The sequence below is a fragment of the Crotalus tigris genome, unplaced genomic scaffold (assembly GCF_016545835.1).
Source record: "Crotalus tigris isolate CLP2741 ecotype Arizona unplaced genomic scaffold, ASM1654583v1 scf7180000024391.5723578, whole genome shotgun sequence".
NCBI classification, from domain to species: domain Eukaryota; kingdom Metazoa; phylum Chordata; class Lepidosauria; order Squamata; family Viperidae; genus Crotalus; species Crotalus tigris.
In genome coordinates, this window is record NW_024100561.1 from 2140277 (window position 1) to 2167560 (window position 27284).

At 39.3% G+C, this 27284-nt stretch overlaps 1 protein-coding gene across 1 annotated transcript in view; it reads right to left on the reverse strand.

Moving 5' to 3' along the window:
* TERT (telomerase reverse transcriptase) overlaps positions 1-23531 on the reverse strand; it is a 44723-nt gene extending 21192 nt beyond the window's left edge. The window contains exons 1-8 of the mRNA XM_039329302.1: positions 23207-23531; positions 17995-19858; positions 17353-17551; positions 15915-16101; positions 12631-12813; positions 10422-10583; positions 3766-3861; positions 2507-2592 (exon numbers count right to left, since the gene is read on the reverse strand). Of these exons, the coding sequence (XP_039185236.1) occupies positions 2507-2592; positions 3766-3861; positions 10422-10583; positions 12631-12813; positions 15915-16101; positions 17353-17551; positions 17995-19858; positions 23207-23443 (3014 nt within the window). The 5' untranslated portion in view covers positions 23444-23531. The remainder of the gene's footprint in view (positions 1-2506; positions 2593-3765; positions 3862-10421; positions 10584-12630; positions 12814-15914; positions 16102-17352; positions 17552-17994; positions 19859-23206) is intronic.
* Positions 23532-27284: the final 3753 nt, after the last annotated feature.

Below are 27284 nucleotides of genomic sequence, written 5' to 3' on the forward strand. Positions count from 1 at the left end.
TTGTGGATCATGAAAATATTGTTAAAACCTTCCCCTGCAGTAGAACACAATGCATTCAAACGCATTCAAACGTTGAAGCTACGGTATCTGATGGATTTGGTCTATATCTATATTTAAAATAAGCCTGAGTATATGGGACAACAGTAAATATTTCTCTTCCCACCTGCAGGTACATTCCACACTACCAATCAGGATTCTACTCACTATGATTTTCCTAGGCTGGGGGGAGGCAGAATAACTGTCTAATGGAGAGAGAGGAAGAGAAATAAATTTAAAGGACTTCTGAGGAAGGGATGGCAAATTGAAGATAGCTTTGTCTGGCTTTCCTCAAGGCTTTTGCTGCCAAGAATGGAGGCAGAGAGCGGCATGCATGCCCCTCCCGGCCTCCATTCTTGGCGGCAAAAGCTCTTTGCAAAAATGACCGGAGCCTACAGGGACGCAATCTCTCGCCCCTGCAGGCTTCAGCAAGCCTTTTGCTCAAGGCTTTTTCCGCCAAAAATGGAGGCTAGGAGAGACACCCCTCCTCCTGCCCTCCATTCTTGGTGGCAAAAACTTTCTTCAAAGACGACTGGAGCCTGCAGGGATGCAATCTCTTGACCCTGCAGGTTTGGGCAAGGAAGCGGCAAACAGACAGAAGTCCTGAAACACCAAAACTTCCCATCCCTTTGCAAAGGCTTTTGGCACGGATCTCGCTCAGGCCTCCATTTGCAGAGAATGGAGGCCTGAAGCACTGCGAAATCGGTAGCAAATTCTCTGCGAAGACAAGGAGGGCCTGAAGCACTGAAGCAGGCAAAGAAACTGCGGCAAAGAGGCTGGAGAAGAGACAGCTTGCTAGATCTTTGCAAGGTAAATCTCCACAGGCCCAGTGCGGGGGGGAGGGGGGAAATAGGCAGGCGAATGTTGCAGTGCCTCTGCGGTCATTCGTAAGGGGGAACGACCGTCGTGGTGCTGCAACATTTGTAACCTCGGGACTATGTCGTAAGAACTTGAGGGGATGTGATGTCGTAACTTCGAACAGTCACTAAGTGAACTGTCGAAACTCGAGGATTACTTGTATGACAAAAAGAAAATGGAGCTAAACCAATGGTATGTTTGGAAACATTTCTTCTTGCACATGTGTAAGTCGATTTCCCAATCCAAGGTCTGCCACCATTTGAATAAGTGGATTCCTCCCCATCCCCAGTGCTCAGATGCTCCTCTTTGTCCAGAGTTTATGTAAGTTCATCCCTGCCCTCTAATCTCTCTTGTTTATTCTCCTAAATGCTCTAGATTTGCCCTCTACTATACTCTAACCCATGTTTTAGATAAATTGGTCCCTCTTCAATCAACTCCTTAAAAAAATTTTTTTAGTAATAATAGAATGAATACATAAGTGGCTGGCATTTCAGGAGCTATCTGAATGCATTCAAGAGGAAAGGCTGGCTGGCTAAGCACAGAGTGCTCTGAGGTCAGAATCAGTTTAAATCCTGACAGATGTTCTGGCTTCTACCCTCAAGAGGGTTAAGAATGATCTTTAGAAGAAAAGATTATTTGAAAATCGCACAGCAATGACTGTACCGAAATGAATTAAAAATGAAAGGACTTGGGAAAAAAGAAACAAAATGAACAGCAAAATAACAAGAGGCTGTGTACCACCAAGAGAAATAATCATTGTAGCTTTATATGCCATCAAAACCAAGTGGCAAGAATATTAATTGCTAAACAAAAAAAAAAAAATCAGCAACAGCAGTATAAATACTTCTCTTAATCTCCAAAAAAGAAGACACTATAGACTTTAGTCCATGTTTGAACTTCCTAGAACACTGAGAGTTTGGCAGCCTTTGACAATAGCTCCATTCCTTCCACTACACGATGGGAATGAAATAATTAACAATCTGACTAGAGATATGCAGGTCAGAAGATAAATGTTGCCAATTCAGCTTCTGCACACAGCCTAATGTATGTGTACACTTTGAGCAAGCAACTAAATTTCATTTTTAATATGTGCCGTTATACCCACAGTAAAAAAATGACAATAAAAGTTATCTAATCTGATCTAATCTAAATCTAGTGAAGAAATCCAAGGTCCCCTAAGGTTAATAAATCCTTCAAGGTCCTTTCCAATTTTATGTTCTATGAAAACTTAAAAACTTAGGGAATTGTCAATTCCTTAGTTCGGAAAATAGTGAGTTAGAACCATAGAATTTGCCACCAACTTTAACCATTTTAAAAAGCACTAGCACAAATTCATGGCAAATCAATGGCTCTTCTCCAAGACGATTATATAAATATTTCTTGTAATAAAGGCAGCAGGCCTTTCAGTAATAATTACTAGAGAATATGGATGGGAGGATATTCAGATGCTCAGCTTGGGGGCTCTCAGGGGCCATCTAGGAGGCCATTTTGGAAAAGACTGAAAGGGTTTGAGGCCCTTACCCAACCTCCTAAAATCCTATCCCAATTAAAATCCAATCAAAAGCAAGTTGCCAGGTGAAACATTCATATAAAGCTTACAATAAACATGTACCTGTCCTCAATCTTCAGGATATTATTAGGGATCAACTGCAAGAAAAACTCCCGGAGGCTAGAACTTTCTTCCGTCAGAGAAACATGCTGCAATAACAAAAAAGAAAAGTAAATATAAAAACAGCCCAGGTAAAATATTTTTAAATGAGACCTGTGCATTTTTCGGTTGCCAAATCAGTAAATTAAGTGAAGAAAATCCCCCTCTCCTACTTTGCAGTTAATTACTGTCCCTTGATAGTTATCACCAACTTCGTTAGGGAGGGAGGGGGAAGGGAATGTAATTGCAAAAGGCATAAATCATCTTCTGAGGTTATAACAGAAGCAAACCAAATTAGGTAAAACAACCTATACTGATCGATGTAACACAGGATCATATTATGTATTATGTATTATGTAATCATTATGTATTAATTTGTAATCTGTATGGCCAAACTTCTAAGAACCTCTTGTGTATTTAAAGGTCCAGTATGTGGTAGTACTACATGAAAGAAAAAACTCATTCAAAAATTAAAAATACCTATAATAAAATAAGCTATAATCATAATCTATAATAAAATAAGGAGGATGCGTAACCTACAATGAAATAAGCCTATCCATCAAAATGACACTGTATGTTACTACCATCTAGTGGTAGTATCTGGCAATAACACCCAATCAGCTATACTCAAAAGGTAAATTCCAATAAACATAGTATGTACACTGTCAATTGAAAGAGAATTGATAGAACACTTGAATGAGCCCATTTAAGACTATATAAACATGCATTTTAAAAGGTATAAATTTTACATATGCAAATGTCAAGGTTTCTTATAAATTTCCCTTAGACATTTGGAATAGGTTGGACACCATAATACCCAAGGCTTTTTTTCTCATAGAACGCCCAGAATGGAGTTCTGGCATCTTTTTTGGATGGAACCTTGTAAGGTAAGCAAGGCGGGTTGTATGATGTGTGTGAGTTCCAGCACCTTTTTTTTTTTTTTTAAGAAAAAAAGCACTGATGATACCCATTAAGATTTGAAGCATTAAAGCAAGACAGGAACCAGGAGGGAAAAAAAGGAGATGGGTTGAACTTTGAGCCATGTTTGTAACTGTTTAACATTTTAAGATACAGTGAGAGGCAGCTTTCAGACTTGCAAACCAAGTCTTCTCAGGACCAGAGTGTTGCTAGATTGAAAAGCAGCTCTCTGAAAGCTTGCTGAAAAACAGGCAGATATTTGTAAATTCTTTTTCAGAAATATAAATTCTAGCTGTTAAAATTACCTGTTCAACAATTATAGCATTTCTCAGTGAAGTGCTCTGTTGAAGATGAGATACAAACTGTTTCATTCCATATATAAACTCATTGTAAGTTGAGACCTGTAAAAACATTCAAATTAAGTTATTTTAACTTCACAAAAGATTATAACATATAACATAAAACAGGAAAGGGTAAGATATCTGAGTAAAAATTACCAATAATTTTCAGACATAAAAATAAAAATTCAAAAGCCTTCTCTGATAATGCCCAGGATTAAAAACATAACTGGGGACAAGAAAGACTGGTTAACAAGTCTGGCCACAGTTTTTCTCAAACAGAATGAAAAAAGCTTTCTTTAAAGCCTAAAACCTAGCTTTTAAAAAGTATAATGAACATCACCAGATAGGCCTGAGAATCACTTTTGGCTTAACAATGTTAATTTATGTAAGGCTACTTATATAAATTATATGTTCAATGAAGTTATTAGAATGCATAAGACTGCAGGTTATCAGATACATTTTAATGGAGCCCATAATGGCTATACTCTTACTACAGCCTATAAAATGGCTGTACTCTCCCAGAGATTGTTCTATATACCTTTACTTGTTTAATTGTTTTAATGTTTGTAATTTGTATGGCTAATTTTTTGGGGGGGTGTTGGTAGTATTTGTTTCAATTTTAAACTGCCCAATCATGAATGTATAAATTGAAATATATAAACTGAATAAATGAGCAAACAAATAAACAAACCAAAAGCCATTCTGTATGAATGCCATGATATAAATTACATTTATTTTCAAATATCAAATTAAAAAGGAAAAAAGACATTAAAACGTTAAATAATTGCAAAAAAATCATATTTAACACCCAAATCTAAGAATCAATTATTTAGCCTAACTCAGTGGTTCTCAACGTTTGTGTGACGGCGACCCCCGTCACACAAACGTTCTGCGCATGCACGGCGCCGCGCGCATGGGGGCAGGGCCCCATGCGTGGTGCCGCCCCCATGCACACCGTGTGGTGCCGCCATGTGCGGCACGCATGCGCGGCAGCGCCCCCATGCGTGGCACGCATGCGCGGCGGCGCCCCCTGAGGGGAGAAAATGGCGGATCGCTTCTTTGGCGACCCCCGAAAAATGGTCGATCGACCCCAAATGGGGTCGCGACCCATAGGTTGAGAGCCGCTGGCCTAGAAATTAGGAGATAGGCTACATCAATTCTGGTGACAAAAAACTACAATATTTTAAGTCCTAGAAGCAAACATGACTTTAAATATAAATATGGGCATATATCAATATCCATGGGGAAACCTTCTCACCAATTCTCTTTTCTTTTTAGCACTGCTTCCTTTTACTTCAAGCTGAACATTTGCAGAATGAAGTAGCACAAAAGATACATAAAAGAAGAGAGTTAATACTTACTATAGGAATCACACAGAGAAGATGTTGCTCTACTTAATTTTGGCTGATAGAAAAGGAATAATTTTATTAAAAGTCTCTCCCTAAGGAGCATTTCTTGTAAAATTGGATCAGACAAGAAAAAAAAACCCTTACAAAAAGGATTAACTGAAAATTTTTTCAGAAATTGTTCAGTGTGATGTCATTATACTTTTCTGGAAAATCCATCAAAAGATCCCCTTTCTGCTGTGTTTATTCAAAAAATAAGACAAAAAAAACTAGTGCAGCTCTTATCTTTTGCAAAAGTTTAGCATGAAAGAAAATCCACTTCTTTCTTCAGCAGAGCAAAGGAAAGGGAAGATGGCTTTCATCAGCATTTGCAAGAGCCTGTTGCAAATGAGGAAAACCACTGCAAAGGCCACAATGGTAGTTGTGACCACAAGGGACAGAACAAAATCCAAGGGCTATTACCATGTTGTGATTTATCTAGTATAGAATGTACAGCTTCCTTGTAAGGATCACAGGTAGTATTACTAATCTCTCGAGGGTCACCTTCTTTGAGATCTCAGGTGAACAGAGCAATCTTTAACTCATCAGGAATACCTAATTCTTTGGGAAACTTAGTTTTTAGTTCCCTGGGAAAATTCCAGCTTGATGTAGAGTGAAATCTTCTTCAACCTATTAGCTATTCAAGAGATTGGAAACCCAAGAACTTCCGGTTTTGCGTTGTAGATGCAGGAAGGCAAGGCTCTACCTTCCGTGCCTGATTTCGCCCTGCTGGGGGCCCTGAAAAAGACCTAAAGTCACCCCAAAGAAGCAATGAAGAAGGAGGGGTGCCCTGTCGATCATGGAGAGACGGTGGTCTCTCCATTCGATGCAAAGAAAGCCCTCTAAACCGGCAGGGGAAAAACCGACCACACCTCTGCAGCCGGCCATTAGCTGCTGACAACCGAAGAACAAAATCCTTAATTAGCACGTCGTAAACAGCATGTTTGGACTAGGTGAGAATATATTGATCCTTTCTTTCCTATTTTACAACTGAATTTCCTGGGAAAGGGTCCCAAGAAGCCTAAAATCTCCAGATGTGAACGGAAGTGGAGTTTTAAATTTGTTATGGGGAACAGAAATACATAATACTGAAGTAAAGTAACACAAAACTACAGTTTTGATAAATCTGAGAACTGAGATGATTGTTAAGATTTTCTCTTGAAAAAAAATTATTGAGGTGAAATATAAGAAACCAACCCTTTAAGGTTGCCATAGGTGTATACTACAGACCATCCAACCAAACAGAGGAAATAGATGAACTTTTTGCTAGTCAGCTAACTAAGGTATGTAGGAAGCACATCACAATAGTAATGGGGGACTTTAACTACCCTGACATCAACTGGGAGACAAACTCCGCACCAAGTGGAAGATCAAACAGGTTCCTGGCAAACCTAGCAGACAACTTTGTCTCTCAAAAAGTAGAGAAGGGAAGTAGGGGATTAGCCATTTTGGATCTAATTCTCACTGAGATGAAATGATAGAAGGTGTTGAAGCCATAGGAACCCTGGGAGGAAGTGATCATGCAATATTAGAATTCAACATTATAGAAGCACAAGCAATAGAACACAGTCAAACTAGAGTCTTGGACTTCAAGAGAGCTAATTTCAACAAACTTAGAGAGGGTTTGGGAAGGATTCCATGGATGAGAATCCTCAAGGGGAAAACAACTCAAGAAGCTTGGGAAATTTTGAAAAATGAGATACTAAAAGCACAGTCTAGCACAATACCAACAAAGAGGAAAAACAACAGTTCTCAAAAGAAACCAGCATGGCTGCATAAAGAACTCTCTGACAAATTGAAAGATAAAAAGGACAAATATAGAAAGTGGAAAGAGGGGAACATAACTAAGTCAGAATATCAGCAAATAGCCCGAGCCTGCAAAGATGAAGTGAAGAAAGCCAAGGCTCAAAATGAACTAAGGCTTGCGACCAAAGTCAAAAATAACAAAAAAAGCTTCTTTCAACATGTAAAAAACAAGAAAAAAGTGAAGGAAATGATTGGTCCATTAGTGGGTGGAAGTGGCAAGAAGGTGACAAGCAACAGGGAGAAAGCAGAACTATTTAACTCGTTTTTTGCATCTGTCTTTACACAAAGGGAAAAAACAGACCAACCTATCAAAAATAGTGCCATAAAAAACAAAATAGAAACACAAGTTAAGATAGGCAAGAAAATGGTAAGTGAGCACCTGTCCAGCCTAGATGAGTTCAAATTGCCAGGACCAGATGGATTACACCCCAGAGTTCTCAAGGAATTGGCAGATGTGATATCGGAATCACTGAACTATATTTTTCAAAGATCCTGGAATACAGGGGAACTACCAGAGGACTGGAAAAGAGCTGATGTAGTTCCCATCCTCAAAAAAGGAAAAAAAATGGATCCAGGAAATTACAGACCTATCAGCCTGACCTCAATACCTGGGAAGATCCTGGAAAAGATAATCAAACAACGAATCAACGAACACCTAGAGGCAAACAAAGTCATTACTAAAAGCCAACATGGGTTTGTCAAAAATAGATCATGCCAGACAAATCTTATTGCATTCTTTGACCAAGTGACAAAATTAGTGGATCAGAGGAATGCTGTGGACATAATTTACTTGGACTTCAGTAAGGCATTTGATAAAGTAGATCACAACCTACTACTTGATAAGATAGAAAAATGTGGGGTAGACAGAATCCACCACCAGATGGATCCGTAGCTGGCTGACCGGCCGTACTCAGCGAGTGGTCCTCAATGGAACTGCATCTATATGGAGGGAAGTGTGTAGTGGGGTGCCCCAGGGCTCTGTTCTGGGCCCAGTGCTCTTCAACATCTTCATCAACGATTTGGATGAAGGGATAGATGGGGAACTCATCAAATTTGCAGAAGACACCAAGCTGGCAGGAATAGCCAACACTCCAGAAGACAGGCTTAAGATACAGAAGGATCTGGACAGACTTGAACACTGGGCACTAACTAACAAAATGAAATTCAATGGTGAAAAAAGCAAGGTTCTACATTTAGGCAAGAAAAACCAAATGCACAAGTACAGCATAGGTGGCACCATGCTCAATAGTAGTAACTGTGAGAGGGACCTCGGAGTCCTAGTAGACAATCACTTAAATATGAGCCAGCAGTGTGCTGCAGCTGCCAAAAAGGCCAACACAGTGCTAGGCTGCATTAACAGAGGGATAGAATCAAGATCACGTGAAGTATTAATACCACTCTTCAATGCCTTGGTAAGGCCACACTTGGAATACTGCATCCAGTTTTGGTCACCACGATGTAAAAAAGATGTTGAGACTCTAGAAAGAGTACAGAGAAGAGCAACAAAGATGATTAGGGGACTGGAGGCTAAAACATATAAGGAACTGTTGCTAGAATTGGTATGTCTAGTTTAACGAAGAGAAGGACAAGGGGGGACATGATAGCAGTATTCCAATATCTCAGGGGCTGCCATAAAGAAGAGGGAATTAAGCTATTTTGCAAAGCACCTGAAGGCAGGACAAGAAGCAACGGGTGGAAACTAATCAAGGAGAGAAGCAACCTAGAACTAAGGAGAAACTTCCTTACAGTGAGAACAATTAATCAGTGGAACAGCCTGCCTCCAGAAGCAGTAAATGCTCCAACACTGGAAGTTTTTAAGAAGAGACTGGACAGCCATTTGTCCGAAATGGTGTAGGGTTTCCTGCCTGAGCAGGGGGTTGGACTAGATGACCTCCAAGGTCCCTTCCAACTTTACTACTATTACTAAGAGTGAAAAATGGACTTTGAATGACATCTACTGGTGGATTTAAGTACAGCACCATAACTAGCTCCTTGGCTGCTTAGTACAGCAGGCAATAAAGGAAAATATTTTGGCATTTTTATCATCCTGACCTTCTTGGACTATAAATACCTACTGAGCTTGGACTTTTAATCTCAAGAGCTAGTGGGAGAGAAAGGAAAAATAGTCTTTTGAATACATTTAGCTGCAGGGAGGTTGAACATTTTGAACACTTGGAACATTGTGGACTACAACCTTGCCTGACTGATAATTTTCAGGATACTTGAGATAAAAGATTACTATAAAATATTGCTATAAGGACTGGATTATAAAGGCTAAAGGAAATTTTGTTCCACTCTTACTGAGACTGGTGATACTAAATGATTTCTAGGAATGATGCCTCAAGAAAAAACAAATATTTTTCAGAAGGAAATACTCTCTATGATACAGCAAACTCATCAAACAATTGTTGCACAAAAAGAGGACATAAAAAGAAACCATAATGAGAATAAAAATAACCTAGATCAGTGTTTCCCAAACTTGACAATTTTAAGGCATGTGGACTTCAACTCCCAGAATTCCACAGCCAACGTTGCTGGCTGTGGAATTCTGGGAGTTGAAGTCCTCATGCCTTAAAATTGTCAAATTTGGGAAACACTGACCTAGATGATATAAAAGACCAAATCTCCAAATTGAAGCTACAACAGGAAACCTCCCAGATAATGACTTCAAAGTATGAACAAATAAACCAGAAATCAGAAGATGAAGCAGAAGAAATGGTAGAGGAGATAGGAGAAGGGAAAAATGGACTGCCACATACAAATAAAATATTGCAAGACCTACTTATAACAATGAAAATACAAAAGATCTCTTACTTACTTCTCCAAAATACACCTGAGGACAAGGAAGAAGATTCGAGAAAACGGAATGTAAGAGCAGGCAAGGGAAATGTCTAGGGAATGTGGATGGGCAGAGTCCCCCCCACCAAAATACTTTACCTAAATTGCCTTTCTTATGCCAAGCAGCTTTCACAAAAATAGAAAGAAAATTTTGGGGTGATTTAATTGCTTTGGCTTGGAAAGCTACTTGGCAAAGAAAGAAAGCGAGAGTTAGACTTAAAAAACAGAAGATTTGATTTATCAGAGGGGGTACTATCTGTTTAATATACCTGTTTGAATATGATTAAAAGAATGGATGACCCTTATTTAAAACTATATTTTTATAATGGAAGAAACGATTTAGAATTAAAATAACATTTTTTCTTTTTTTTGATATGGGAAATTTCCAAAAAAAAAAAAGAGGATTGGTATGAATATTTTTTTTTTTAAGTTGGGCAACAGGAAAAAGTGAGCAGGGTTGAAAACTGCAGGGAGAGCATCAAAATACTACCACATAGAGTTTGAGTTGCACTATGTGACCTAACACATTTAAAGAACCCAACTTTATTTTTTTAGTACCATAATAATGAGGAACTCTCATGTCTCTCTTACGTGTGTTTTGTAACATTTTTTAATACATCCATTTCCAGTCCTGATGATTGCTGCATACTGTCGTAGGCTGTACGTGGTATTTCTGTCTGGTGCAAGAATCTGTAAAATCACTTCTACCAGTTTATCATGGGGAAGACTGTCATAAGCTCCGGTGACATCAGTCTGGAAAAGAAACAGATACAATTTCTTAACTTTCAAGTTTCAAATGTCACTCAAAATAAATGTGGTAACAATAGAAAAGTATTCACTCACAGGCTGATAAATTATGCAACCGTCATGGTTTTCAAATAACATCAGTGTGCATAGTGGCCACTTATAATTCTCCATAAATCAGTGGTTCTCAACCTTTTTAATGCCGCGACCCCCAACCGGTCGTAAGTCAAGGACTACTCAACTGGTGCAGCACCGTTTGCAGAATGGGACTTTTGGCGGGCTCAGCAGGGCAGAGACAGCCTGGACAATTCCTATTGGCTTTTGAAAGCCAATAGAATTAGACTCTATTCAAGAGAGTCTATTCTATTGGCTTTCAAAAGCCAATAGAATAAAAGGGAGTAGCGCAGCTAAGGAAAAGGGGGAAAAAATGGCGGACTGCGTTGTTTGGCGACCCCCGTGAAATGGTCGTTCGACCCCAAATGGGGCCCCAACCCACAGGTTGAGAACCACTGCCATAAATAAAGGAAAGTAACAGAAGGCATTTTTTTCATTTTATTTATTCAATTTCTGTAGCCCTCAACTCGAACCAAGTGATTCTGTGCAGCTTTGGTTTGATTATATGTAATTATGCTCATCTTTAGTAAAGAATGGAGATTAACCATCCCCCCCCCCAAAAAAAATGTTCATTTTTTTCCCCAGAAGGGCTGGGTAGTGGGAGACGAACTGTATGCCCTTATTGTTAATGATCACTGATCATAACAAAAACTATGTTTATCTGCCTACATATGTTCTTGTCTTTGAGGCAAAGTTCAAGACTTTCAAACATTTTTGTGGAATTTCTACAAAACAGATATATTTACTAAATGGTGTGGAGAAGTACAGGACAAATTTTAGGCTGTAGAATCTTTTGTTTTTTTCTGCAACATTGAAGAACAATTAATGCTAGATATAAATTATCAACTAAGGAATGAGAATATAGTTGGCAAAATAGAAACTGGATAACACAATTTTTGTGAACTAGGAAGATTGAATTTTCCTTAGGAATGAAGAGGGAATGTGTTTGATTTCACTGCTATCTTGATGAAAATCCACGTTTTCCTGAGAATGCCCTTAATTCTAACTCCTGTGTACGGCTAAGGTCATAGAGACCATTTTCCATCAACAGATCCTGATACCTTGTTTCCTTGAAAGTAAGACCTATCCCAAAAATAAGCCCTAGCTTGATTTTTGGGGTGGGTCTAATAGAAGCCCTACTCCAAAAATAAGCCCTAGTTTTGGGGCAAGGCACACACCTAAAAACCAAGCTAGGATGAGGGTATGGAGCTGCCCCACACGCCCCGCACCCACTTATCTTGCAGCCAGGCCTCTCCTCGCCAGCCCACTTCTTATGCGGCGTCCCCAGGCCTGCATTTTGCAGTCAGAGGCCTTTCCAGAAGGCCACTGCAGCCAAGAACTGAGCTACGGATTGAATCTGTAGCTTGGTTCTTGACTACAGTGGTTTTCTGGAACTCCATTCTCAGCTTTATACACAGAATGTTAGTTGCCAATCCTTTGTCCTTGATGCAGCCTTGTTTTTTGCTTTGTTCTTCTTTCTAAGCTTTCTGGTTTGTCTGGACTATGACCCTGCATTTGCTCCATCATATCCTATGTTGATTTGCTTCAGATAAGCAGCTCCAGAGGTACTGTCATGAAGTCTGACAGGATTGGGAAGTTGTTGTTTTTGGCTTGTCTTTTCATCTTAACACAGCGTTTCTCAACCTTGACAATTTTAAGGCATGTGGACTTCAACTCCCAGAATTCCACAGCCAGCAATGTTGGCTGTGGAATTCTGGGAGTTGAAGTCCACATGCCTTAAAATTGTCAAGGTTGAGAAACACTGTCTTAACAGGAGCTGAACTTTTCTGGTCAATGCTATTGCTCTGGTAATCAAAAATAAAATATATACTTCCAAGAAACAAGACTGCATCCTTAACAAAAGAAAAAGGTTGAATTTAATCAAAAAGGAGGCCCATTCACAAAGTGAGCAACAGCTTCTTTTTTTTTTTTTTAAACATACCTTCACAAAGTAGAATTTAGGCATTTCAGCATATGATTCCAAAACCCTTGAAACAAACTTCTTCCATATTGGATATATGTCATCCTTTCCACACACAGTTGAGCCAAGCAAAGCAGGGTTCTCCAGTTGTTCATATTTAAGAACATTAAATACATTTTTAAGTTGCGTGTTGAAGTGTTGAGCCTAAGAAAGAATCAAAGAAAAACAATTTCAACAATATTAAGTGCTTCTCTCATGGCAAAACATGAGAGCATAAATTATTCAATGTTAGAAAAGAAGGAAAGAGGCTTCAAGAAGCTTCCTTAATGAGTTGCTGGAAAGGGCACAGGAAGAAAGAAAAAAATAATTGCAAGCATGTAATTAAGGAGCAAATGCGATGGGTGCATGTGTAAGTACATGAAGAGGCTGAGGTCTGTGTGAAACTGGGTCACAAGAAGTCACTCTTAACTAATATAACAATGAACCTACTTTTGAAAAATAAAAAGATGATTTATTTTTCAGGGACATTTATTAAAGATTTCCTGCATGAAGAGGTACACACTGATGGTATTTGGATATGCTCTACTGAAAGGTGCTTCAGCAGCGTTATAAGATAGGAGAGTAAGAAACTTAGACAGATTTTTCAAGATTTTATTACAACACCATAAACCAATAACATAAAATTTCTACAACATTAAAATAGGAAACTTTGCAATGTCTTTTTTGGCCTGTGCTGTTTAAAAGCTGAGAACAAGGAAGAGGTTTACAGAATCAAATAGTTAATTCATGAGCTGGACTGAAATATATGGATCTATGCTATAATAGACAGATTGACAAAATGTATCAAACTATTATCTTTATCTGCTTCTGTTCGCATATATGTATAAACATATCACCACTAGGCTAGTTAGGAAACTGAGGGAAGAAAAGTGAAGATCCAAGCTTTTATCTGACATGTTTGTCAGTTTTTCCATATGTTGATTGGTTGGCTGCCTAAAAGGCATAATAGCAAAAACCTGATAAACAATACATTCATGAGAGAATTCTGAGGAACATAAGCAGGAAGACTTTACGCTAACTTCTGCAGATAAAAGCAAGTCTAAACATAAAATATTCAGATTTACATACAAAAATTGTGAATGCAAATACATTTAAGCCTGCACTATTGGAATAGCATGGTGAAATATCATCTGCCTTTTCTATTATCTCTGGAATGAGAATGCTGTCCAGAAGCCCTGTTCAGGGTCCCTTTGGATCCCTGCAACCTTTTTGCAAAACAGTTATGACAAATTTGACATGCTTACTCTAAACTTGATGCCTCTTATTCAGAACCATTGAGATGGCTAGGGTGATGCTCTGCTAGGTTATCTGAGATTGGTTTGAATCTGTGGACACCAAAGAAGCAGATAAGGTTATTTGCAATATGGAATCTGTCACATGCAAGTTGAAATCGTGCCTTTCCTAACTTATATTATTGACCATAGTATCTCCTAAGCCAGGGATCCCCAACCCCCGGCTGCTCGTAGGGAACCATCCCTTCTCCCTCCTCTGCCAGTCTGCAAAGCCGGAAAGGTTGGGGAACTCTGTTCTATGCTACTTACAAGGGTTAGGGATTAGGGACACGGTTTTATAGTGGTTCTGCTCCTTAAGTGGTCTGTGCCGGTTGACAGTGATGGGGGAATTCTGGATGTTGATATGGGGTGCCCCTACACTTGATCCTCTTCCTATTCTGTTTAATATCTATCTGAAATCACTAGAAGACATCATTAGACAGTTTAGAGTAAATGCTGATGATCCTGAATTGTTCCTTTCAATCTTGGCCAAACAGAAGATGCTTCCCTGTGATCTGGAAGTCTTCTTAGACTTCCTGTTGGAACAGCAGGTCCAACTGCAACTGTTCTTGGAATCAGATGATTTGGCTTCTGTCATTTTTGGATCATAACTTGTTGGTGGGTTGCTGCTTTGCATTTTACTGATTAGATGTAACAACATTATTCTTTTGAATTATTTAATGGGCTTGAATTAAATTATTTAATGCCACTTAAGTGTTGTATGGTTGGGCAAGTACAGAATGAGTGTCAAATTAATAAATTCTTTACCTCATGAAAATTAAGGATGAGTAGTGGTGAACATACCTCTTGGATTTCAGAAAAAAACACATTTTAATAAATGAATGAAGTTACAAAGAATCTGAGGGCAAGATAAATGAATGAAGAAAGAAGTCCAAGATGTGTAAACTCAATTGCATGACAAGGGTAAAAAAGGGAACACAAGGTTCCTCAAGACAAGTAAAGCTGAGGATTTGGATCTCTAAGCAGCACAAGAAAAGCTAGAAGTTGCCAAGTGAAATTGACAAACAATGCAAGGACCAAGTTGGGCTTAAAGGGAAAAAAAGGGGAAGGAAACCACAGGCATCTCAGTCGAGATGACAAAATGTTACCAAATTGTCAGCTCCCCAGTGCAATCATTCAAAAGTAGGATTGGGTCAGATAAGGGTTTCATTTCAAAATTGAGAAGCATTGTATAAGAAATATGTTACCTTAAGGGAAGGCTGGATGAATTGTACTTCAAGTGCCAAAAGTATTTTCAGAGATATTCTAACCTTTCAGTTGCCCTATTTTTTCAGTTAGTACATTGCCAACATCCTGGATAGATTTCAAACCAAGTGACTTAATAATTGATTGAAAAGTGTACACAAGGAATGTTCACCCCTAACTCCTTATTACAGAAAAGATTTTAATAGGAATACTGATTTGATTTGGCTCAGATAAGAAAGAGAAGCATATTTTTTTATCGAACATATAGACATAAAATTGGCGAAGTAAAGAATAATATTCAAAATTATCTTGCTGGAAAAGACACTGGGCTGAAATTTAAAGGAATTATTCAACAAAGAAAAATATTAAATTCAGCATTTAAGCAAAGCAATAAAAGCTACATAGAAAAGAAATGCATAGAAAATGTATATTAAAAGGATGCTTGGATTATTCTTGATCATAAGGGGATGTAAATCAGCAACCCAAGGATTCTGCTACAAAATAAAATAAAAAAACCTGCAATTATCAGTTGTATTAAAAGAAGTATACTTAACACAAAGTAATAGTTTGATATTTTATAAAAACAAGATCCCAAGAGGAACACTGTGTTCAATTCTGGATACTATAATTTGAAGAGGTAAACAAATTGGAATAGATTTAGAGAAGAGAAATCAATCAAAGTGTACAAAACCCATATCTCAGGCCCTTGTCCCCCAAATACATGAATTTGGTTGATGCAATATTGAATTAACTCAATAAATTAAGGACCTTTTTGTCTCCGCTTTTGTGGCATGTTTCTGCTCCTACCACACCATTCAGCTTGACCACAGGCCTCAACCCATTTGGTTTGGGGATGAATCGGAGTTTTGATGCTGGAGGAACATACTTTCTCTGCTGCAAATTTTTAATTTCTTCCTTACATAAAAGCCGAAGCTGCACTTTGGCCAGATGGCTCCTAAAATGGAAGTTGGCAATACTTTAAAATGTACACACAGCAGACTGTCATTTAGAGATCACTCTACCTCAAAGCGACTCTAGGTGATTTACACTAAAAACAGCACAGTACAAGAAAATAGAATTCTATCCTTAAATGACATCTAAATTTCCTGTTTATTTTAAGGTATAATTTTCTAACTACTGCATTGTCATGCAATAAAAAGTTCCGGAAAGTGGCACCAGCTGGCCAATCTCCTCAGGTCTTAGAATTCAGATAGTCTCAAGCCTGGTTAATACATGCGTCAGTTAGGCTTAACTGGAAAGGGAAAAAATAACCCAAAAGAAGGAAATGGCAGAATGTTGCCAAGGAAACGAAGTGGAGATGTCTATAATCATCTGAAATCAAGTTCTGACTTCAAGGCAATTTCACACTTACATTCCACAAGAAATGTGGAAATCCAACTCCACAAAAATGCATGATACTGTTCACATGGCTCTGGAAACCAATTCAGATGAAGAGAATTACAATATGAGGAAAAGTCCTGGGGGGGGGGAGGAGCCCTAATGGCATAAGATCCTTCCCACCACCTCTAATAGGTTACAATGACTGAACACAGCTGGGAGGTATGTGACTAGCAAAAGCAGCTTTTCCCTTCATGGATCCAAGGCTTCTGGCGGCATTTGTTCAAAGCACCTGCAGATGAGCTGAACCTCCTCTGCTTTCTAATCCCAAATTAGGCATGTTATCTACGATGTGAAGACTACCTTCAAGTCAGAATTAACAATGGAACACCAACTGTCCAGTTTCAGCGCCAAGACATCCCAAGCATAGGAAAAAGTAGGGATAAGGAATCAGATTTAATCTCTTACCTGCTTGGGTGCTTTAGATGAATCGCATATTAGAAAGGAAGGGCAGTTTAAGCTTTGAAAAAATACCCAAACCAACAACAAAACTCCATTCTAGCCTTGGACAGGGCTCCTTTGCCCATGAGGGAGACACAAGGACCGTCAGATCTGTACAGAGAGTCAGTTTATGCAGTACAGAGGCAGGCTTCCTATTTCCTGCCTTGCCCAGCACAGGCACCTTTAGCAGTCCAGCATCCCCCTACCCTGAAGGAAGCAGGACACAACTACAGCATTGCCACCATTTGAAAGATACGGTAGATGGGCTGACCTGATGGCCTAGATTAGATCTGTAGAATCCCCCACCCTTAGCATAAAGGGAACCCATAGCTTTCTTTGCATTTTTGAGCTTCTGGTTTCCTAATACCTGATTCCAATGTTCTGTAATTTGCTCCAAATAGACTTTCGGAAGAAAAAAAGTAAATTTTTTTGAAATGCTGTCTCCGTGATATAGAAGAAAGATCGAAGGAGCTCTGAAACATAGCAATCCATCATCCAGTACAGGAATTTAGACATCAGCTCTTCCCGAAAACGATGTTCAGAGGCAGGAACAGAATGGCCACTTTCTATAAGCAAAATCCAGATTTAGTGACAATAAGATTTCTGTTCTTGCAAGAAGCATCTATTCACATTATCTCCACAACAAAGATATAGGTTAAAGGTTAAAAATTAAATCTGACAGATAAAATCATGCAAACCATTAATGACTTTGAAATGCCAAAAGCAAACGTTTTTGCAGTGAAACAATGCTGCATTATAAATCATAGATGTTAACTGTATGTACATTTCTCTCCAATGCATGCACGAAATTTTATAGTAGGAACATCAACTTCTTCTGCCAAAGAGATCAGAGTCTGAAAAAAGAGCTGCCTTTTCAAACAAGCAAGCAGTCTAATAAAATGTCTCTTATTTACAAGGCTACTTTACTTATATAATTAAGAACGTGAAAATGACATTTGAAGATATTTTCAAAAATAAAAGCATTTTCTCAGGATATCACTGTTAATACCTTTGGTGAGACGAAGCCAAGCACAATCACTCACTCTCATTTTCCATGTCAATTCCTCCAAAGAAAACAATCCAAACTTCCCCAGGGAGATAAACTTCTTCACATTTCTGTAGAAGCGGCACTTGTTGTGGTTTGAACCCCAAAGTGCAGGAGGCACCACTCTCTCTAAGCATTCCCTCACAAAAGTATACACTTGCCAGTGGCTGCTGTACTGCTTCAGCAACACTATGAAGTCAGAACTGGAGGAATCTCGGACCTGTTCCTTAGCCTTTTTTTCAAATAATTCAGTTCTTTCAGAGTTTCTGCTTGAAGCATCCATTTCTGAAAATAGATTCAAGGCATCTGACCTGCTTGCGATGCAACCTTCTACTGGATTGTCCTGCTGCCTCCTTGATGAAATTTGCTCTACTTGGTGACCATTTTGTTTGAAACTCTGCTCCCCTAGGCTTATCTTATCTGGTTCAGAAACGGAAACGGGACAATTCCTTTTTAATATTGCTTGGTAAGGACACTTTGCATGGTTCTGTAAGAGTTCTTGGAAGACACTTCTCATCTGCCAATAGCGTTTTGGAAGCCTCTTCTTTTTCTTGGGACCACTTTGAAAGCCAGAACTACCAGACTGCTTCAGAATCTTACTGCCAAAGAATACTTGTTCTACTAAGCATCGCCCTCCTGCTGGATGGCCCTTCAAGTGATTTAATACGAATGACTTAGGTAAACACTCTTTCAAACGCTGGTAGCAATATAAGAGAGAACGTCTCTCGATATGCACTACAGGAATGCTAAATCTGTCAGGCTTCCTGACAGATTTAGATGAGCAAATTTCAAGATCTTTTTCTGGCAGGACTTTTTTTGCAGGCCCCGTCTGTACAGAACCAACACCAGGGATTCTAGTTACCAGCTTTGGCAGCTTAGCATTACATGTTGGTTGTAGATTGGACTTACAAAATGTTTTAGTTTTGCTTTTGTCTTGCTTTTCACACACCAAAGCCCCTTGATTGTCATTAGCTGCACTAGGTACTCCACCGCTCTGAGGAACAGAGTTCGTAAGAGTTAATCCTTTTGAACACGATTGTATACATGCCACAGAAGCCTCAGGTTCATCACAATCTAAAATCAACTGATTTGGGTTTTTTATAGAATCAGGGTTTCTTGTTTCTTTTTCTACATTGTCCTCCTTTATCACAATTTTTATTTTCTTGGCATTAATATCGCATTGGTCTGTCCTCTTCCTTTTTAAACGCTGTGTTCTTAATGATGGGCTAAGAGGGGGGGTTTGTTGCTTTTTTATGTAGTCACCGGTTCTCATAATTTGCCTTTTCTTTGTAGGGTTTTGGCCAGAAGCACTTTCAGTTACTGAAGATTGCCAATTGTGCTGTTGTTGTGTTTCATTCCGTTTCTGCCTTTCAGAATTCCATTTCCTCCACTTTGTTTTTCTGGGATGCCATGTAGAAGATTGAAACTTTTTATGGATATAATTTGTTAAGATACAAGGTGAACGCCCAGGAACCCTCTGCCTAAGAAACTTTGGAGGCTGTGTTGCATTTCTTGAAGGAAGCTTATAGATGGGCTCTCCACAAATTTGGTAACAGCAGCTGGGAGGCACAAGGATAAACAGAGCACAATGTTCTAATATATACATCATGATGTCATCCCCAACTCTGTTCAGAATGATCTCCCAGAGCACATTATGTTGAATAGTTTCTGTCGAATTATTACGCATATAGTTACTAATATTTGGCATACAAGGCAACTGGTGGTTATTTTCATTCAATAGGTCATAACCAAATGTCAACACATTTTTTTTCTCCTTTTGACAAATTCTCTGAATGATTCTTGTAACGACATCGTTCTGACTGGAAACCTGAAAAATAGTAAAAAAAAAAAAAAAGTATCTTCTAACAAAATTTTGAATAAATCACAAATGGCATTAATTACGTACAATTGAATAGAAGTGCAAGGGGAAAAAATCCTACTTTATTCAACATACCAGTGGAGAGCTGGTATGTTGAATACCTACATGAGATGAAAAAATATTTCCACCAAATATCTTAATGAAAATCGACTTGAGCATTTCCTAATGCCTGCGTATACAGCATTTTTTCATTTAAAGCAGGAAGCAATATCTCAGTCAGATAAGGATTGCTATAGTGCTGAATGCTGACATGGCAATCTTGAATTCTACAAACATACAGTGAGGGGAAATAGTATTTGATCCCCTGCTGATTTTGTACATTTGCCCACTGACAAAGAAATGATCGGTCTATAATTGTAATGGTAGGTTTATTTTAAGAGTGAGAGACAGAACAACAAAAATCCAAAAACAAACAAACAAAAAAAAAACGCATTTCAAAACAGTTATAAATTGATTTGCATTTTAATAAGTGAAATAAGGTGTCTTTTATACAGGTAATGAGCTGAGATTAGGAGCACTCTCTTAAAGGGAACGCTCCTAATCTTAGTTTGTTACCTGTATAAAAGACACCTGTCCATAGAAGCAATCAGTCAATCAGATTCCAAACTCTCCACCATGGCCAAGACCAAAGAGCTGTGCAAGGATGTCAGGGACAGGACTGTAGACCTACACAAGGCTGGAATGGGCTGCAAGACTATTGCCAAGCAGCTTGGTGAGAAGGTGAAAATAGTTGGTGCGATTATTCGCAAATGGAAGAAACACAAAATATCTGTCAATCTCCCTTGGTCTGGGGCTCCATGCAAGATCTCACCTTGTGGATCACCTCAATAATCATGAGATCAGTGAGGAATCAGCCCAGAACTACACGGGAGGATTTTGTCAATGTTCCCAAGGCAGCTGGCACCATAGTCATACACACACACACACAAAAAAAAACCAATTGGTAACACACTACGCTGTGAAGGACTGAAATCCTGCAGCGCCTGCAAGATCCCTCTGCTCAAGAAAGCACAAATGCAGGCCCATCTGAAGTTTACCAGTGAACATCTGAACAATTCAGAGGAGAACTGGGTGAAAGTTTTGTGGTCAGATGAGACCAAAATCAAGCTCTTTGACATCAACTTAACTCGCCGTGTTTGGAGGAGGAGGAATGCTGCCTATGACCCCAAGAACACCATCCCCACTGGCAAATATGGAGGTGGAAACATTATTATTTGGGGTTTTTTTTCTGCTAAGGGGACAGGACAACTTCACTGAATCAAAGGGACGATGGACAGGGCCATGTACTGTCAAATCTTGGACGAGAACCTCCTTCCCTCAGCCAGGACATTGAAAATGGGTCATGGATAGGTATTCCAACATGGCAATGACCTAAAACACACAGCTAAGGCAACAAAGGACTGGCTCAAGAAGAAGCATATTAAGGTCCTGGAGGGGGCCTAGCCAGTCTCCAGACCTTAATCCCATGGAAAATCTGTGGAGGGAACGGAAGGTTCGAGTCAGCCTCAAAACCTTAATGATTTGGAGAGGATCTGCAAAGAGGAGTTGGAAAAAATCCCTCCTGGATGTGTGCAAATCTGGTAGCCAACTATAAGAAACGTCTGACCTCTGTGATTGTCAACAAGGGTTTTGCCACCAAGTACTAAGTCATGTTTTGCGAAGGTCAAATACTTATTTCACTCATTAAAATGCAAATAGATAACTTTTTTAAAATGTATTTTCTGGATTTTTTTTTTTTTGTTATTCTGTCTCTCACTGTTAAAATAAACCTACCATTAAAATTATACACTGATCATTTCTTTGTCAGCGGACAAACTTATAAAATCTGCAGGGAATCAAATACTTTTTTCCCTCACTGTACACTGAAGTCTGTGGTAATTCTGGTAGCAAATAAAAATGGGCAAGAGCTCCTTAAAACATTTCTAGTCGTAATTGTATCTAGAGTCTAGTAAAAACTCAGAATAGCTCATTTACACTAATCAAACTATAGGAATACAATACCTGCACAGATTTGTACCTATTGTCCATGACTGAAAAAACTAAGAAATTATAGGAAGCCAGTGTTCAACTAATGAAAAGAGGAGGGATCCTCAAGCTATTACCGCTCTCCTTTGAATAAGGCTTTGAACCTTATTCCCTGAGATGTTCCATTTAAGACAGGGTTCTTCAAACTTGGTCCTTTTATGACTTGTGGACTTCAACTCCCAGAATTCTTCAGGCAGGCATGCTGGCTGAGGAATTCTGGGAGTTGAAGTCCACAAGTCATAAAAGGGCCAAGTTTGAAGACCCCTGATTTAAGATGTTGAACAAAAGAAAGATTAGCCATTACAGAGGCTCCCAATCACCAACTTTCCTAAAAGAAAAAAAGGAAATGCCATTGCTGCTCACTGATAAAAGGAACAGCATTGGAGAACCAAGGCAGGGCTTGGGGTGACTAAAAGAAACTAAGAAAGAAATAGGCAAGAATGCAACAAACCATCAATTAGAAAACGATGGACTAATCAAGGAACTACCAGGGAGAAAGCCACACCCCCTAATAACACTGGCAGGGCAAGCCTATTGTACTGTATATAAAAAGAGCAAACCACACACTCATTAAAACGGATGACATTATGTAGCTGGGTAAGGAAGCATCTGCAAGCAAATAACCAATCTCAGAGAATGCCAAGGTCTCTGCAGTTCCTCCCTGAGCTAAATGTATTCTTCAATTGGAACGAGTGCTTATATATTAGCTCACCAGATTTTTTTCTTCTTCCAGGAAATGGTTGCTTTGATGCACACTACACCACAAACATACCCTTGGGTCCCCAAAATCCACCATTTAGTCTTTAGCATTTTAAAATAACTTTAGATCTATAACTTTAAAACACATAACACTATTGTTTTAAAACAGTGCACCAGCACTGAAGTTACCTAGTTAGGGTAATGAAAGTCCTGCAAGAAAACAACCAAGCTCGGAGAGCACCAAGGACCCGTCGTGTCAACCCTAAGCTACAAATATTCTCCTTTATTGGTAAAGCAGTGCAGCCTACAATAGGCAGGAGGAGAAAGCCCTCCTCCGACAATGGGGAGGAACAATGAGCAAACTATGCATAACTATATGTAACCATAATACATATTAGGAATTTCTCGAGGGAAATATTTCTGCATTTTCTGCAAACAAAACTTGGCTGGCCCTTGGAACACAGCGATTCCCATGTCGCGAAATAGGTTACCGTGGCCCAAACAGCCTTTCTACGGGAAGGGGATCGGTGGGACAGAAAGCAATCAGGGTCAAACGTAAACCTGTTCATTTACCTGCTGGAAGCTGAAATAGGCAGGGAGGGCCTTGCACGAAGCCAGCCGCCCCACCAAACACTGGGCGACCAGGCTACGGTAGCTCCCGAGATCCCCGTCCTGCACGAGAGGCTGCGGTTGGTCAGTTGCAAGAGTTCGCGTCTGCAGGCGCCGCACAAAGACTTCCAGGGGCAGCACTTCCGCGTAAAAGCAGCGCAGCAGCTCCCGCACAGCTCTCCATCGCCGAGGTCGGTCCATGCAGGCGCCGAAAGAAGCTATACACGGAGGCTGAAAAAGAGCACGTTTCCCGCAGTCCACTGAAACCCGACGCGCCTCCCTTATTGGCTCTTAAAGGTGCAACAAGCCACGCCCTTTAAAGCAGCCCGGGAAAAGTTTCCGCCGCCGCTACTCTCGATACCCTGGATTTCTTTGTGTGCAACTATTTCTGTAACATGGTGGTACGGATGTGATGCACACTCTGAACGCCAATATTTTGAGTTTCTGCAATAGGTCATGCAAGATTACATCAAACCTACAACAAGTAAGAATATAGGGACTGACATCCGAGGGCACCAAATTAGGAAAAGGGCGAGTGGACATGGAGATAATACTACATAAATAATTTATCTCATGGATGCGTAAAGCAGGAGTAGATGAGGTGCGACGGGCTGGTGTTAATAGTGGGATATTCTTAGCGAGGTTTTAAATATGTTCAAAGGAACCTGGGGGAACCAGATCAGCGGATTCGCCGAGCACGTGCCAAACAGGACCAGTAAGCAGACACTTGGCAAAGTTTCTGAAACCCTATATTCATTGGCCGCCGTATAAAAGAGAAAACTTAGTGGGGGCTAAACACTGTGAATGGATATATAACGGCTTCTTAGAATGATTCAAGAAAAAGCAAAATAAGTAATACCACGATTCATATTTAGTAATACTCAGAAATCACGCAACGTCCAACATATTATTAACTGGGAATCCAGGTAAGGAATCTAAACTTTTAATTGTACTTCTCCAAGACGGGGATAATAGTGAATGAATCGGAGATTGCGTTATATTTTCTGCTTATTTAAAACAATTATTTGAGTAGTTAAAGTAAAATAAAAAGTTTCTTCTGACCTATTAACAAGAAAAAAGTCAAGGAAACTGTAGGCCCACTAAATAGAGAAGATGGCAAGGAAATTACAGGCAACAGAGAAAGCAGAGCTACTTAACTCACAATTTGCGTCAGTCTTCACACAAAAAGAAACTAGCCCAACATACCAACAACAAAAAAAAAAAACCCCACTGGAAAAGCCATGCTAGAAACAAAAATTAAAATAAGCAAGCAAATGGTAAGAGAACACCTATTCTTGACAAATATAAATCACCGGGACCTGACAGATTACATCCCAGAATTTTGAAAGAGCTGGAAGATGTTATCTCAGAACCATTGTACCACATCTTTCATAAATCCTAGAGCACTGGGGAAGTACCTGAGGATTGGAAAAGGGCTGTGATCCCCATCTTCAAGAAGGGGGAAAAAATGGACCCAGGAAACCACAGACCAATCGGTTTAACATCAATATCTGTGAAGATTCTAGAAAAGATAATCAAAAAACAGATCTGCAACAACTAGAAGCAAACAAAGTCATAACTAGTAGCCAGCACGGGTTTGTTAAAAACAGATCATGCCAAACCAATCTTATCTCGTTCTTCGATAAAGTGACCAAACTAGTAGACCAGCGAAACGCAGTGGACATAGCATACTTAGATTTTAGTAAGGCATTTGACAAAGTAGACCACAACCTACTCCTTGGTAAGCTAGGAAAAGGTGGAATAGACAACATCACCATCAGATGGATCTAGTGGTGGCTGACGAACTATACTCAATGAGTAATCCTCAATGGCACTACAGCCACATGGAGAGAAGCAAGCAGTAGAGTACCACAAGCTTCTGTCTTAGGCCCAGTACTCTTCAATATCTTCATAAATGACTGAGATGAGGGAATTAAAGGGGAACTCAGTAAACCTGCAGATGACACCAAACTGACAGGAATACCCAACACCCCAGAAGACAAACTCAGGATCCAAAAAGATCTTGACAAACTTGAACAATGGGCTGTATCCAACACAATGAGTTTCAGTGTGGAGAAAAGCAAATTCTTACATTTATGCAGGAAAAACCAAAGGTACAAATATAGATTGGGTGAGACCTGGCTTAAAAACAGTAACTGTGAGAGGGATCTTGGAGTCCTAGTGGACGATCACTTGACTATGAGCCAGCAGTGTGTAGCAGCAACCAAAAAAGCTAATACAGCCCTGTGTTGTATAAACAGAGGCATAGAATCAAGATCACGTGAAATATTAGTACTGCTTTATAAAACCCTAGTAAGACCACACCTAGAATATTGCAGCCAATTTTGGTCACCATATTACAAAAAAGATGTTGAGAGTTTGGAAAAAATTCAAGAGAAGAGCAACAAAGATGACCAAAGGCCTGGAGACTAAAACATATGAAGAATGGCTACAGGACTTGGGTTTGGCTTGTCTAAAGAAAAGAAGAAATAGGGGAGACATGATAGCCGTGTTCCAATATCTCAGAGGCTGCCACAAAGCAGAGGGGGCCGGATTGTTCACTAAAGCACCAGAGGAAAGGACAAGAAACAATAGTTGGAAACTGATCAAAGAGAGAAGCAACCTGGAATGAAGGAGAAACTTCCTGACAGGACAATCAACCAGTGGAACAGCTTACCCCCAGAAATCGTGGACACTCCATCACTCAATATTTTTAAGAAGAGACTAAACGTTCACCTAAGACAGTATAGGTTCTCTTGCTTGAGCAGAGGGCTGGACTAGAAGACCTCCAAGGTCCCCTCCAGATTCTATTCTATTCCAATTATTTCCTAGGCAGGTAAGTTTCATCAAATTTAACTGGCTATAAAATGTAGGTACATGCAAAACATTAAATCTTTCTGGGTTCTTTTGCATTGTGACCTAGCTGAATTGCAGCTTTCATTAACTTCAAGGAATTACGAACTTTTTCAGAGAATACCAAAGACAAGGGATACTTCGTTGGTTTTTCTTTCACAGCTCTTTAAGCAGTGATTTGGCAAGCTTAAGTAGCTTTCACTGCCCTTTTTAACCAAAAACAAAAACCATTTACCCTCAGCTGCTGTGCAGAAGTTACTGAAGCACTTTTCTTCCTTTTGGAGAGCTGGTGGGGTGGTTTAGACCCATATTTCCTGTTCTTGGTCCTAAGGCCATCTCAATACTATCCTTTCAGCTACAGTTTCTTCTATTTGTCAGGTGAGGGTACTGGTTATACATCAGTAACTTCCTTGCAAGGGGCAAGGTATAAACATTCAAGGCTTTGTGTATGTATGTGTGTAAATTCTAATAATTCATACAAGTGAACTGTGCCTCACATCTCTGTAGCCACTACCCAGATTTTAGTATACATATTAAGGGGACCCATATGGTAGGTGCCATGATGGAAAAGCAGCATCTTGCTTCTCCTATTTAGGCAACGCTATTTATAATTCTCCCATCCTTGACACATTGTTTGCAAATCAGAATGACTGTCCAGAGGCTGCTACTTCCCATCTTCTAGGAAAGTCCAACTTTCAATTCTCCCTGAAATGCATTTCCAAATCAAAGGTAATGTGTGAAATTTCCACTAAATCGATTCTTCTCAGCAGTATAATCAGAATCTGAGGTTGAGAAATACCATATATGGTTTGGATGTATGTATGTATGTGTGTGTGTGTGTGTGTGTGTGTGTGTGTGTGTGTGTATATATATATATATATATATATATATATATATATATATATATATATATATATAAACATTTATTTCTATACGATGTGGAGGAAACAAACATAATTGAGAGGACGAGAAGGTAACCAGATCTCTCTCATATTACCAATAACATTTCTAATTAAAATTCAAAATAAACTATTTTCATGTAAATCACATAGTATTTACATTGCAAGTCATTTAACCAAGCACTTATATTTTGTAGTTTCCAACATGAGCCAAATAAAATTGTATTAATAATTCTCTCAAGATATTTTATATAGCTGAAATCTTTAAAAAAATGCATATGGGTGCATCA